The 15,716-nt window shown below is 44.7% G+C and overlaps 1 protein-coding gene across 1 annotated transcript in view; it reads right to left on the bottom strand.

Moving 5' to 3' along the window:
- SLC1A4 (solute carrier family 1 member 4) overlaps window positions 1-12,210 on the bottom strand; it is a 42,573-nt gene extending 30,363 nt beyond the window's left edge. The window contains exon 1 of the mRNA XM_073672168.1: window positions 11,470-12,210. Coding sequence (XP_073528269.1) covers window positions 11,470-11,996 — 527 coding nt within the window. The 5' untranslated portion in view covers window positions 11,997-12,210. The remainder of the gene's footprint in view (window positions 1-11,469) is intronic.
- Window positions 12,211-15,716: the final 3,506 nt, after the last annotated feature.

Raw genomic sequence — 15,716 nt, 5'->3', positions numbered from 1 at the left:
AGCCTTGACCACATCCTCAGAGACTGTCCAACCCGCAGATAGTACCATGACCGGTCGTTCCGTGATGGTCCACACAACCAGGTGGACCATCAACCACTGGAGTTCCTGGTGGACACTGGGGCGGCCACATCTGTCATTTCCTCTGCACAGCTCCCTCCTTCTGTATCCCTATCACCGGATACCCTCACCTGTGTTGGGGTGGAAGGCCAACATATTTCCTCTCCACTCACAGTCCCTGTGTCTGCAGGACCGTTCACCGGAGTACTCACAAGATTCTTGGTCTCTGAAACTTGCCCTATCAATCTGTTGGGAGCCGATCTCTTAGAGCGGATGAAGGCAACAATTACCTTCGGAAACCATGGTATGGAGCTTCTTTTGCGGGACCCTCATTCAGAACAAGGGACTGAAGACCGCTGTGTTCTTAAAGCCTTCCCTCTCATGATGATGACCATACAACCTCACAGTTCCCTCACTCTCTGTGGTCCAGTGGGCCAGAGGACGTCGGCCTCCTGCAGGTTCCCCCGGTCCGAGTACACCTCAAGCCTGGACATAGGTACCCACGGTTGCCACAATACCCCCTCAAGGCTGCACAAGAACAAAGCTTGAGTACCCAAGTCGCTTCCCTCCTGGAATCAGGAGTCCTTGTCAGATGTGTATCTCCATGCAATACACCCCTTTTTTCTGTAAAAAAGAAAACCGCTCCGGGAGAGCCTCCAAGATACCGGTTGGTTCAGGATCTCAGAGCCGTCAATGCAGCTACCATTTTAGAAACTCCAGTGGTACCCAACCCAAACACCCTTTTGTCTCAGGTGCCTCCAACGGCCACCTTGTTTACGGTGTTAGATCTGGCCAACGCCTTCTTCAGTATACCCTTACACGAAGATTCGTGGTTTCTTTCTGCCTTCACCTTTCAAGGAGCACAGCTTACATGGACCAGGACTCCACAAGGAGCCCAGAACTCTCCTAACCAATTCACTCATTCTATGAAGTCTATACTGGAGCCATGGGTTCAAGAGAACCCTCAGGTCACCTTTCTACAGTATGTGAATGATCCTTTACTCTGTGGCACTGAAGAAAATTTGCCAGAGATGTCAGCATCCCTTCTCTGGTTTCTTCACTCAGCTAACTGTAAAGTCTTGAAAGGCAAAGTCCAATGGTGTCTGCCCAAGGTCATTTTCCTCGGACATTGTATATCACAAAGTGCTAGATATCTGACTGAAGAAAGAAAACAAGCCATCATGGATATCACCTTCCCAACTACCTATTCCGCTATGCAGACTTTCCTTGGTCTCATCACTTACTGCAGGCAATGGATCCCTGATGTCTCAAAGCTCATGCAACCTCTGTACGACTGTCTCAAAAATGAAGGCTCGGTTTGGCTTCATGCTGAAGATCCACGTGTTTCTCTTCAACACAGACTATGTTTTGACCGCCTTAAACAGGCTGTTGTCTCTGCTCCGGCCTTGGGCTTACCAGACTATACTCAGCCATTTCATTTTTTTGTCTCGGAATCGGAAGGTCATGCCTCTGGAGTTCTAGCACAACGTTATGATCATAAGTATCGGCCTTTGGGCTACTACTCAGCCCGCCTGGACCCTGTCGCCCGAACTGCCCCCACGTGCCTTAAGGCGGTCCACGCTGCTCACATCTTCCTTGACAAGTCAGCTGATATCGTCCTTGGACATGATCTAGTTATACAGGCTGGCCATGATCTCTCAGCCGTTCTGCAACAAACATCTCCGAAACATCTAACCAACCAAAGACACCTGCGGCTGCAGTGTTCCCTATTGTTGCCCTCCAATATAACATTTACCAGATGTCTGACTATCAATCCTGCCACTTTGTTTCCACCTTCTAGGGGGGAAGGTGAGGAGGGTGAAGGTCCATTGGTAGAACCTCATGATTGTATAAAAATTTTGCAGGAAGAGACTTCTGCTCCAGAGAATATGGTGGCACATCCGCTCGCAGACCCTCAAGGGAAGTTCCACACGGGATATGCTGTCACAACGGACCTAACAGTCCTCAAGGCTGAAGCTCTACCACCATACATGTCTGCACAAGAGGCTGAACTTGTGGCTCTCACAGAGGCCTTCCACCTGGCAGCAGGAACAAAGGCGAATATATATATATACCGATTCCAGGTATGGACATGGAATTTGCAATGATTCTGGACTCTTGTGAAAGTCTAGAGGATTCATCACAGCTGCAGGTACACCAGTGAAACATGCCTCATGGATTAAGGCCCTAATGAAGGCCCTGGAACTACCCATTCAGGTTGCTGTTATGAAGGTCAAGGCTCATGGAAGACTAGAATCCAGAGAAGCCAGGGGCAACCACCTAGCTGACCAAGCAGCCAAGACTGCAGCAGTGGAGAATGTGTCATCAAAGTGGCAGGAAAAGGAAGAAGAGATGGGAGAAACCCTGCAAACCGTAGCTGTGGCGCTCACTAGAGCAAGAGCCAAAAAACAGCCGGCGGAAGACCATACGAGTCCAGCGGAGACACGAGTGGAATCCAGAAGGGTCAGGATGCCTGAAGAAAAATTGTGTGAGGAACAAAGGAAGACCCCCACTGAAGAAGTCAAGCAATGGAAAGCGGCGGGAGCCGTGCTGGCAGGTCGCAAAGATTCAAAGGTCAACTCGACTCTTTACCAAGTGGATGGGAAGCCTTGCTTGCCTAGACGCATGTACTCAGCTGTGGCAGCATGGGCTCACGGGCCTACACACAGAGGAAAGAATCAAGCTTTGGAATGTATCAAGAAACTGTACTTTGCACCCGGAATCTCTTCCACTGTGACTGCATACTCAAAATCCTGCTCTGTCTGCGCTACCTGCAACCCAACGTGTACGGCACGGGTCCCTCTCCAACACCTGGCTAAACCAGACTACCCTTGGCAGAGAATACAAGTCGACCATATCCAAATGCCTAAAGCAGGAAAATAGGAGTACGTTTTGGTAGCCGTGGATATGTTCTCAGCCTGGCCCGAGGCCTACCCGGTTGTCAACATGACTGCTAAAGTCACAGCCAAGAAACTGATCACCGAAATTGCCTGCAGATTTGGAGTTCCCCAAGTCATAGAATCGGATCAAGGACCAGCTTTCACAGCAAATATCTACGAAGAACTCTGGAACATGTTGGGAACAGATTTGGGCCTCCACACTCCATACCATCCTGCCAGTTCAGGCAAAGTGGAGAGAATGAATTCCACACTCAAGACCCAGCTCTTGAAAATGACCTAAGATCATCCCCTCCCCTGGCCCGACCTACTCCCCATAGTATTGTATCATATCACACACACTCCTCAGGCCAAACATAGGCTGACTCCCTATAAAATTTTGTTTAGGACCCCACCCAAGATAGGAGAGATTAGGCCCCAAGAGTTGTCTGAAACACATGATAGAGTGGTAAAATTTGTGATTGCTCTGTCTAAAGAATTGACTAACACCCGCTCTCCAGTATCTGCTTCTCTCCCAGAATCTACAGGTGATGCAGTACATGATTTCATCCCAGGCGATCTAGTGAATGTGAAGAAGTTTGTCCGGAAAGACTGCCTCCAGCCGCGGTTCGAGGGACCGTACACTGTGCTTCTCACCACCCCGACGGCTCTGAAGCTTGAGGGCAAGAGCACCTGGATTCACGTCTCCCACTGCAAGAGAGACAGAACGAGTCTATAAAAGATGACTACCTTCTTCTATATCCTTTCCATATGCTTACTGTCTGTCCCAGGGTAGATAGCTACCACACAGGGGTAGATACCTCCTTTTTCTCAGGTTGGTTGGGAGGGCTCAAGGGATTCCTCCAACAAGTTTGTCTAGTAATGGGAGGTCTATTAGTATTGGGCCTGGTGGTCCTGTGCTGCATAGTCCCCTTATACAGGAAAAATATAACCAATGCTGTCCCAACCTCCGGGACCTTTCTGAATCAAGAGAAGATATGGAGAAATACACTCCTTTGAACAAGCTTGACCAGCCCCCCATGATAAAGTTCAATTGAAAGATTCAGTTTAGGATCAGTTAGGAGAACTCCATGTGTCATTAAGGATAGGGCTCGATTGTCTGGGGGCGTCCCATAAGGGGGCAGCTTCTAAGATGATTGGGTGAAGAAATCCACCTCCCCTCTCCCCACACATGGACAGTCTCAAAGGCCCCGAAGCAAAGGAAAGCTTAGTGTTTAGGGGGGAATGTCGGGGTAAAAGAGAATATATATATTTGTAACTTTTATACTTTTGTAACTTTTATACGCTTTTTTGCTAATGTACTAACCACCATTTTGTATCATATAACAATAAGCTTTCCTTGCTACGTAATACTCAAATCGAAACTTAAACTAAGACAGTTCCAGTGTTGCCAAGACTTATTTCAGAGAAACGAAACAAGATTATAAGCTGACGGCTGCAATATCTGCCCAGAGACTGAGATAAGGAGATGTGGACCAATCAGGAGTGGCCAGACACTGGACTTTCATGGCTTACCCCGCCCCGGACAACCCCTTTTCCCTCCCCATTATGTAGTGTATTTAGGTTTGTGCATGTAAAAAATAAAAACAGAACATTGCTGAGGACGTTGTCTGTAGTAGCCTTCTGAGCATGCTCTGAGCTTGAACCAGCTTGTTGTCTGACTCATTCTTTGAATGGTTGACCCATGCTCATAGTTTGAATTTGGAGTGACTGGAGGACAAGTGGAATGTCATCACGACCCCCACATATATATATATATATATATATATATATATATATACAGCTGTGCACCACCCAGGTTTGGCATACATTGGGCTTACTCTTATACCTGTGAACAGATTACTACTACCTTGGTTTTTACAGCCATGTGTGCCACCCCTGGGGATGCAAGTTATATACACAGTTTGAATACTTACCATTGTATGATATTGTCCATGTAAGGTGGTCCCCTACATAGTGTAGCTCATCGTGGCAGTCATGCTTTTTCATTGTTTTTATTGTTCTTTTAGACACATCTAAATAAAAAAATGATTTTATCTCTTTCTGGCATAGTATTTGCACCAGTTTACATCCCTAAGACCTTGGTCCATTGGGAGTTGGCATGTGGTTTACCTGTAGAGGTGCATCTGATATATATATGTATAGGTTGATGTAAGGAACACTTTTGGTAATGGTAATCAGTGTAGATATGAATTCAGCTCTGGATAAGGTAAAAGACTTGTTAAAGAGATCAGCTTCATCTTTCTGTGTCTCACTCTGCCTGTTTCCGCATCCTGCTCCTCACTCCTCCTTCCCTCCATAGAGTATAAGGGACAGTGTTACACCTGCAATCCGTCTCGTCTGAGCAAGATGGATTTGAGCTGTTTTATTTTTTTTTTAGAGTTGATGACAAGTTCAGGAGGAAGGGGGAGGAAGAAGTGGTTCGTCAGTGGGAAAGGAAGCTGATTTCTCTGATACGATTCAAAGTTTCTCACATTGACCAGTATCATTGAGTTATGCAAAGTTTATTGAAAGTACAGTCCCCATTTAACGAGAATCTGCCACTGATTCATGGGTCATGTGCTACGAGCATTATTAGTAAAGGACGGGATTCCTCATTGCGGGCATTTTTGTTTCACTCTGAAACGCTGTGACAATTTTGAAAAAACATAAAGCATCAAGGTTTGTCTCCCTATTTGTGTATAGAGGCAGGTTGCCTTTTTCAAAAGAACTAAAGCTTTCTGTTCAACCTAGAGAGCTAGTTGTGAGATAGACAGCCACGGTTGACCCCATTTTTAAACTCAGCTCGGCCCTATGGTGGTGATGCAGTGGAATTCAACATTTATTGCCGGGTTTCCCCACAGATCACAACCGATCACTGTGGTATCCAGCAGGGGACACTTTGTGATCAGTTTATTGTCAAGTGCATTTAGGCAGTGCCATCTTTGAGTCTAGGAGGACCGAATGAGTTATCTTACTATGATTTAGTCCAGCTGCAAAGATCTAATAATCACCCCTCAGTTGTTATATCCATGCTAAAAAAAGCTATACCTTTGCATAAAATTTTCATTATTTCTTTGAAGACTTTCCAAAAGTGTATGTTTTGAAAAATGTCTGTAGAAATAGCAGCAGCCAGACCAGGGCGTTAAAAGTTTTTATTATCTAGATAAAACTTTCTTCAGCCGTTTCAACACATGACAAAATCGTTATCACCTCTCACACAGCTGTATCTAAGGCTTATGTTCCCTTTTCCTGATAAAAATAACCTCTTTCCTCACTAAAGAGCATCTATCTTCCTTCACTTAGAAATAATCAAGAATGTCCGCTATGACATATTGGCGATGGAACCGTGTCATTACAACAATTATGGGCTTATAAGATAGGTGTTCCCATTTGGTAACTTATTTTCAAATGTCTTATGAACACATATGGATGTAATAGATGGAGGTTTCCCTACGTATGAGCCTAGACAACGAATGACTCTCACTTTGGTGGACTTAGGGCACCATGTTCTCCATGGTTTTTCATTAATTTCAATGACCATTGTGGACTACTACTTTCTCTTAGCAAAATATAAACAAAGCCCATGGAGCTTCCACCAAAGATTACAGATGATCACCGGTGATTAGAAAAGCGACATTCAGGTAATTGGGTAAGCTTCATTGGGCAGACAGGTAACTGAGGTAGCGAAAGCAGCAGGCAGACAGGCAACTGAGATACTGGAAGCCACAGGCAGACGGGCAACTGAGGTACTGGAAGCCGCAGGCAGAAGGGTAACTAAGGTACTGGAAGCTGCAGGCAGGCGGGTAGCTGAGGTACTGAAAGCGTGGGCAGACAGGTAACTGAGGTACTGGAAGCCACAGGCAGGCAGGTAACTGAGGTACTGGAAGCCACAGGCAGACGGGCAACTGAGGTACTGGAAGCCGCAGGCAGACGGGTAACTGAGGTACTGGAAGCTGCAGGCAGGCGGGTAGCTGAGGTACTGGAAGCAGTGGGCAGACAGGTAACTGAGGTATTGGAAGCCACAGGCAGGTGGGTAACTGAGGTACTGGAAGCAGCTGGCAGACGGGTAACGGAGAAACTGGAAGCCGCAGGGAGACGGCTGACTGAGGTACCAGAAGCCGCAGGCAGACGGGTGACTGAGGTACTGGAAGCCGCAGGCAGACAGGTAACTGAGGTACTGGAAGCAGTGGGCAGACAGGTAACTGAGGTACTGGAAGCCACAGGCAGGCGGGTAACTGAGGTACTGGAAGCCGCAGGCAGATGGGTAACAGAGAAACTGGAAGCTACAGACAGACGGGTGACTGAGGTACTGGAAGCCACAGGCAGACGGGTGACTGAGGTACTGGAAGCCCCAGGCAGACGGGTAACTGAGGTACTGGAAGCAGTGGGCAGACAATAACTGAGGTACTGGAAGTCGCAGGCAGACAGGTGACTGAGGTACTGGAAGCCGCAGGCCAATGGGTGACTGAGGTACTGGAAGCCGCAGGCAGATTGGTAACTGAGGTACTGGAAGCCGCAGGCAGACGGATAACTGAGGTAGTGGAAGCCATAGGCAGACAAGTAACGGAAGTACTGGAAGCCACAGGCAGATGGGTGACTGAGGTACTGGAAGAAGCAGGCAGACAGGTGACTGAGGTACTGGAAGCCGCAGGCAGTCGGGTAAGTGAGGTACTGGAAGCCACAGGCAGATGGGTGACTGAGGTACTGGAAGCCACAGGCAGATGGATAACTAAGGTACTGGAAGCCGCAGGAAGACGGGTAACTGAGCTACTGGAAGCAGTGGGCAGACGGGTAACTGAGGTAGTGGAAGACACAGGCAGATGGGTAACTGAGGTACAGGAAGCCACAGGCAGATGGGTAACTGAGGTACAGGAAGTCACAGGCAGATGGGTAACTGAGGTACTGGAAGCTGCAGGCAGACGGGTAACTGAGGTACTGGAAGCCGCAGGCAGATGGGTTACTGAGGTAATGGAAGCTGCAGGCAGATGGGTAACTGAGGTACTGGAAGCCGCAGGCAGACAGGTAACTGAGGTACTGGTGTCCGCAGGCAGGTAACTGAGGTAATGATATCCGCATGATGTTCTCCATGGTTTTTCATTCATTTCAATGACCATTGTGGACTACTACTTTCTCTTAGCAAAATATAATCAAAGCCCATGGAGCTTCCACCAAAGATTACAGATGATCACCGGTGATTAGAAAAGCGACATTCAGGTAATTGGGTAAGCTTCATTGGGCAGACAGGTAACTGAGGTAGCGAAAGCAGCAGGCAGACAGGCAACTGAGATACTGGAAGCCACAGGCAGACGGGCAACTGAGGTACTGGAAGCCGCAGGCAGAAGGGTAACTGAGGTACTGGAAGCTGCAGGCAGGCGGGTAGCTGAGGTACTGAAAGCGTGGGCAGACAGGTAACTGAGGTACTGGAAGCCACAGGCAGGCAGGTAACTGAGGTACTGGAAGCCACAGGCAGACGGGCAACTGAGGTACTGGAAGCCGCAGGCAGACGGGTAACTGAGGTACTGGAAGCTGCAGGCAGGCGGGTAGCTGAGGTACTGGAAGCAGTGGGCAGACAGGTAACTGAGGTATTGGAAGCCACAGGCAGGCGGGTAACTGAGGTACTGGAAGCAGCTGGCAGACGGGTAACGGGTAAGTGAGGTACTGGAAGCCACAGGCAGATGGGTGACTGAGGTACTGGAAGCCACAGGCAGATGGATAACTAAGGTACTGGAAGCCGCAGGAAGACGGGTAACTAAGCTACTGGAAGCAGTGGGCAGACGGGTAACTGAGGTAGTGGAAGACACAGGCAGATGGGTAACTGAGGTACAGGAAGCCACAGGCAGATGGGTAACTGAGGTACAGGAAGCCACAGGCAGATGGGTAACTGAGGTACTGGAAGCTGCAGGCAGACGGGTAACTGAGGTACTGGAAGCCGCAGGCAGATGGGTTACTGAGGTAATGGAAGCTGCAGGCAGACGGGTAACTGAGGTACTGGAAGCCGCAGGCAGACAGGTAACTGAGGTACTGGTGTCCGCAGGCAGGTAACTGAGGTAATGATATCCGCAGGCAGACAGGTAACTTCGGCACTGAAAGCCACAGACAGACAGGTAACTGAGGCACTGGAAGCCACAGGCAAACAGGTAACTGAGGTACTGGAAGCCACAGGCAGACAGGAGACATCGTGGAGACTACAGACAGGGCACTGTGCTCAGACAAACTAAAAGTTTAAATACCAAGACACAGGCGTGTGTCTTGGTAAGCCTTATATAGGCCCAGGCAGATGATAACATGGGATCACGCTGGACCATCTGCAAAGCCCAATGTGTAGCACAGAGTTTTACAGACCAGGGTGAGGGAAGCAACACCCGGATCCGATACACGTGCATAACAGTTTATCAGTCTATTGCTGGCTGCAGAATGAATCAACTGAGAATCCATCACTGAGCTCGTTATGACATTCTGACAGTGTGTTTGTAACTCTTTCATCTGTATGTTTCATCTGTATTCTCTCAGCTGATTTCTGACCACACACCACATCAAAGTTAAATGTGTAGGGTAACAAAGAGCCTACAAAACCCAAACGGTAAAAAATGTTTAATGAAACCAAATTGCCATAATGATTTTTGGCCACCAATAAATGCGTGTAAGTTAAAAAAAAAAAAAAAAAAAAAAATTGCCCCTCGAGGTGAACAGAACTCCCAAAACTGTGACTACATGGAGTCTTTGGCCGCAACACAGTTTTCCCTTCCAAAGATTGTTGAATGCCGTTGCTACATCGCAGCATATTGCAGGTGAATGGAGTCATATTGAGACCCGCAAAGTATGATGACTATCACAAGCAAGTGACATAAAATACAAATAATTTCCGACTTTCTGACTTGCTTGCCGTGTAGCCCCAGCCTAACAAAGGGTTGTCTAAAAGTCCTTTCTTTTGGTACCAAAATAGGTTCTTTGCTCCATCATTAAATGATGGGGAAAATAAGTAAAACAAGTAGTAAATATGACAAGTCAAACTGCCAATTAAAGGTTGGAGGGAAATACTTTACTTATTGTTACTTATTTTATAGTCGCTGTGTATTCAGAATATTAGAACGTTTTTATACCGCCACGTGGGTGGTCAAAACTCTGAAATCATTAGTGACTGTGTGGAGCTGTCATAAAATATGCCCATCTCTGGGGACATTCCAATAATTGATACTATATTGATACTTATTAGGTAAAAGTGTGGAAAATCATTGCCCCCATTTCCCTTCAGCGCTGATTTCCATGTTAATGGATACAATCCTAATATTAATTACTTAGGCTGAGTTTTCACAGGGCGTTTGAGAGGTAACGGAATGGTGAGCGTCTGAGAACCACAAGGTTCGGCAACATGTGTCACACAAAAATCATGTATTTCATCTGACTTGCAGAGGATCCATGGCAAGTGCAGGTCAAGCGCATGGAACTTCAAAGGGATTTCTTACAAAACCTCACGGTTCTGCTGTGCCGCTCTAGACCTCTCCAGACCAGCAAATGCCATGTGAAAACCCAGAATGACTACTCAGATTTTTTTTTTTGACCAGGGCAAATACTTATTTCAATTGATTTATATTGGATGGGACAACCTCTAGCTACATAGATAGAATTATTATGGACATCATTATTTCTATGGCCAGATTTAGAGTTTCTGCTAAGACCACATCAAGTCTACTAAAAAAAAAGTTACAACTTTGCATAAAATCTTCATTATTGTCTTTTTAAGACATTTCAAAAATTGTAATGTTTTGTCTAGATACCAGCAGAGGATGTATGGAAACTACCTATAACCGCTGCGTAAATGCCTAGTGGCCACACAATGGGCATGTAAATGTCTCCTGGTATTGCATCATATGAGAGAGACTGCACATGCCAGCTAAGATAATGTTCTTTATATAGTAGCACTAAATGCAGGAGTGTGCAGCACCATGTGTAGGGCTGAACTGCTCTATAAGGTAATACTGTATATTTAACTGCTAAGTATCCCTTATGTGAAGGGATCATTGTTGAATTGGAGAATATGTTCATGATGAAAAAAAAAGAGATCTATATAAATTATAAGGAATAATATCTCAAAAGTGTAAGGAAGAATTGATTGTTAATGTGGCTGACAGATGGAATATAGCAAATCAAAACTTGTCATTTGTCACAACTCATCACGGCATTAGTGTTATCAAAATTTATTGCAGCCAGGTATCACCAAACAATGCGGCTTCAGGGGTTGATGAAACGTCAGGTCCAGTACGCCTTACAGGTGACTGTACTACAACATTATTCTTACTTTCCACTGACTGTACTAGTAAGCTACAGAAAGCATTCATCCTTGATCAATGCCCCCAAACTGGCATCATTGTCATAAATGATCCACTAAGGCTATGTTCCCACGATGAGCTTTTGGTGAGTTTTTGATGTAGCAGAATTTCTACACCCATTAAGTAAAATTGGTTCAAAAATATGCAGCGTCAAAAACTCATCAAAAACTCATCATGGGAACGTAGCCTAAAAGGAAAAAACGTACCTGGCCAGATCCAAGAATGAGTCCACGGTCTCTTTATTAGTAGTGATGGTGGTTTCTATGCCCAGGGCATTAGAGTTCAGGGCACCTGCACCAGCTCCTGGTTTAATGATGAATCCCAGAGCAATTGCTAAACCTGAAGCCATAAGAGTGGTCACAAGAAAGTAGGCTACAGCAATAGCACCCAACTTGCCCAATGATCTGGTATCCAAACTAGCAGCGCCAGAAATCAAGCTGCACACCACCAGGGGAAGGATGATCATCTTCAGCATCCTTAGTAGCAGTTCTCCAGGGAAGGCAAAATAAGTCATCTGGGCTTTGGTCAAGTTCATGTTCCTCACTGCTGTGCCCAAGCCAACTCCGACCAGCACCCCAGACACTGTGAGGATCACTATGGCATTCTTTCGCAGGAATTGGGCACATTTTTGTCCTCTTTTATTTTTGACAGATTTGCCAGCATCTTCCACTTGGTACTCAGTGTAGTCAGGGTACTTGTCAATGTGACCATTGGTCTCGCAGGGTTTCTCCATAATGACTTGGTTTGGTATTTTCCCACAGTGGTGATGATGAGTGGGTATTCAGGTCCAGCTGTGCCCACAGTTGGGTGTGGGATGCTCCGCAGAGTGGCAGAGCGCGCGGCTGTCGGGGCTTTGTGAGGTCTCCAGCTCCAGACACTCTGCTCAACTCATGAGGCTCTCACAACCACTAAGAGCTGCAGCTGAGGCTGATGCAACAGAGCTTCCTCCTCTCCCTCCCTCCCATCTCTGTCTGAATATCCCTCCCTCCCTCCAGATCCCTGTCTGAGCCAAGTCCTCCCCATCAGCCCCTTATTTTCTGTGCATGGTCTAACTACATTAAGCCATATAATAGGATGGATGAGCATGGCGAATACGGCTACGCCAGACAAAGGATGTGATCTATAGGGTAAATATAGAGATAAAAAAACATGAAAACACACTATAAATAATCATAGGATCCTAATAATAATCATTTATCGGCCCCCGAAAACTGCACAATATACACAATGTCAAATCAATTAGGGTAACCCGTTATTAGTGTACATGGGTAATATTTCACCTGCTGTGACCCTATCGTGATTAAGTAATGGTCTCCAAATATCTAATATTACTACAATCACCCTACTTGTACGTAGGGTTGCGAATCGTCTAAAAATTCCAGGACAATCCATAAAAATAGGACACTTTTTTGCCATGTTTGTAAAAAAAATATGATGTGTCCGTGATTTTTTCAAGTTGAAAAAACTTAAATAGACTATTTTGGCTGTAATGGGCTGTAGACATGGATCACTTATAATCAGAATGATTTGTTATGGTTTCCAATGTATCTGTAAAAAATATTATCATAAAGGAGAAGCATGAGTATTTACGGCATAAAATAGATTTTATTTGAAAATATTCTTTTTAAAATGACAATAGTGTAAAGTACATAGTAGAAACAACAAGACATGGGAAAAATGGATCAGGTCAAGCGACACCATGTCCATACACAAGGGGCCCCAATATATCCAATATATCCAATATGGATGACACAGGTATATATGTGTATGAGTTACTATATTTGGGTAAGATTTAACAGCATCAGTAGGAAGTATGCACCAACATTAGGGTTACAATAGAAATGAATAATACCCATAGAGACTCACCACAAGACAGGAGGGGGCCCGAGAGGTAGGGCAGGGTGTCACCGAGGGCTACTGAGGTAAAAGGTCGCACCCCAACGCGCGTTTCGCCTGGGAGCACAAGGGCTTTTTCAAGAGACAAAAATACTGTCTGTCCGTGACTTTCTATTATTTCATTATCTATTATTATATATTATACCTAAGCTATCACTGACAATATCTATTATTATATATTATACCTATGCTATCACTGACAATATCTATTATTATATATTATACCTAGGCTATCACTGACAATATCTATTATTATATATTATACCTAGGCTATCACTGACAATATCTATTATTATATATTATACCTAGACTATTATTGACATTGACATATAGCACTGACATTGCAGGGCCGAACTGGAATTGACATTCAGCCCTGGCATTTGAGAGCACATAGGCTCAGGCCCACCCAATGTGTGGTGAATGTGAAAAATGATTGTGAACTTATGGGTTATGGCTGATTTGTTTATATATGACACATTTGTAAAAATAAATTGCTGCAAACGGCACTTTATCATCGACAGACAAAACTGAATTGACATAAAATAGAATATAAATTTCCCTCCATGAAAAGGTTATTTTCTTTCAATTGGAGGGATGGACATATTTGTAATATGATCCCAAAAAACGATGTTTGATAGTACCAGAAAAGTGAATGAGATGTCTGAAATCTCATGGAAAACAGCTTATTTTCTCCTTGCAAATTTGAAGCAGTTTCATGTCTGCAGCGTCGATTCTTTCAGCATTTATCATCCATTCTAAAGAACGGGAAAAAATCTATTAAAAAACACAGCAATATCAAGACGATTTTCCTGCCAAGAGATACATTTTTTGGTGCAGAAATGTCTGCAGCAAACACTTATTGTATGCACATACCTGCGCCATTTCATTACCAGTAAACATTGCAGACTATGGGCTGTTATCTTTACTAGATACTGACTTCAACAATTATCTTTAACAGGAGAAAGTGCATTTACACCGACTGCAGCTGTTATAACGGCTTTCTACCGTTTCTACCATGCAACTTATCTCAATGTTCTGTTGAGTAAAGCCGATTAGAATCTCGTCAGAACATGACCACAATTTAGCACAAATCACATTCCTGCAGTGACGTGACAACCGACTGACGAGCAGAGCCGAATCCTAACAGTGTATATACTGCGCACTGTCAGCTATTCCATAAGCTGTATTGCTCTCTGAAAGTTTCCTTTGAGGTGAAATAACCCTTTAACAGCTGTAACTATTTTTAAAAGAATGGTTACAATACGTCCAAGAATAGATGTGTCAGCCATTCTTCCCTTACTTTTTTGCTTATATTTTATGTTCTATAGAGTTCCTCAGTATATTTATGTCATCCCCCATTACCTTTTTCATCTCTCCCTACAAGTATGTCTTGTATCTTAGCTAAAACATGGTAGTACGTAGCACATTAGACACTTTTATAATGGGTAGTGTATAATCACTGCATATTTCAGGGTTATGTGCTCCTGAGGACTAATTTTGGCAGCTAAACAGGAAAGGGTTCTTTACAGTTAGAGCAGTCAGAATGTGGAATGCCCGACCACATGAGGTAGTGATGGCAGACACTATAGCAGCATTTAAAAAAGGGCTGGATACATTAACAAAACATGACATTGTGAGTTATAAATAATCTAGCAATAGAAAATGTATAACTTTGAAGAGATAGTTTGAACTTTATGGTCCTAGGTATTTTTTCAGCCTATACATCTATGTAGAATGTACGTTAAGAAAATGCTTGAAATACAATTCCCTATCATATTATTTTACAAGTAATTTCATCTTCATTTTTTTCTTTGTAAGTTGCTAGTTAGAAGCCCAATCTCTAGATCTAAAAATGCAAAACAGTCCAGAAACACTTAATGTAATCTGTATTTCTTATGGTACCTTAAGGAAGCCATACTGATAAGCAGCCTGCTTGGTAATAAGTGCAGTTATTTGCCTCTATAATAAAAGTGAATTACCAATAATGAAATGGTTAATACTTTGGTCCTGCATCAGTAATAACCCCTGTAGTAACCATGACAACTGTCATGAGGTCATAAACATGAGTCATAAAGAAGATTCCATAAAAGAATGCTGCGCTGCCACGATCAGTGCCATTACTGATGCGCCTGAGGACCTTGAGCTTGACCACCCCACGTAATGTGCCGACCTTGGTGTAACTTGGAGGTTCTAGCAGGGAAAGGGGTTGTCTGCTTTATACACCAAAAGGGCATGGGAAGGTAACAGAGGGGGGGTCCCCAGACCAGGATTCCCTTCTGTTACCCTCTACATAGAGCAGCTATCCTTTGGGAGTTGATGGACGGATCTATGACTTCAATGGGTGATAAATTGGGAGGGGATATTTATCCTATTATGGGTTATCCATAATGAACTGTAACTGAGTGTCCACCTTCTTGAGAGGCGGACCTGGATCTGTAAGGGAGGAATGGTACATCCACCTGAGCAACCAGATCAGCTAAATTCATTCTATCAATCAATGTGGTGACAGATATCGCAGCCGGATCTCTCCCACATCCAGTTTATCATAGTCTTTACT

This window comes from Phyllobates terribilis, unplaced genomic scaffold (genome assembly GCF_046119375.1).
Source record: "Phyllobates terribilis strain yellow unplaced genomic scaffold, ASM4611937v1 Scaffold_3__8_contigs__length_932513732, whole genome shotgun sequence".
Lineage (NCBI taxonomy): Eukaryota > Metazoa > Chordata > Amphibia > Anura > Dendrobatidae > Phyllobates > Phyllobates terribilis.
Note: the sequence above shows the minus strand (reverse complement) of the source record. Positions and strands in the feature narration are given on the sequence as shown.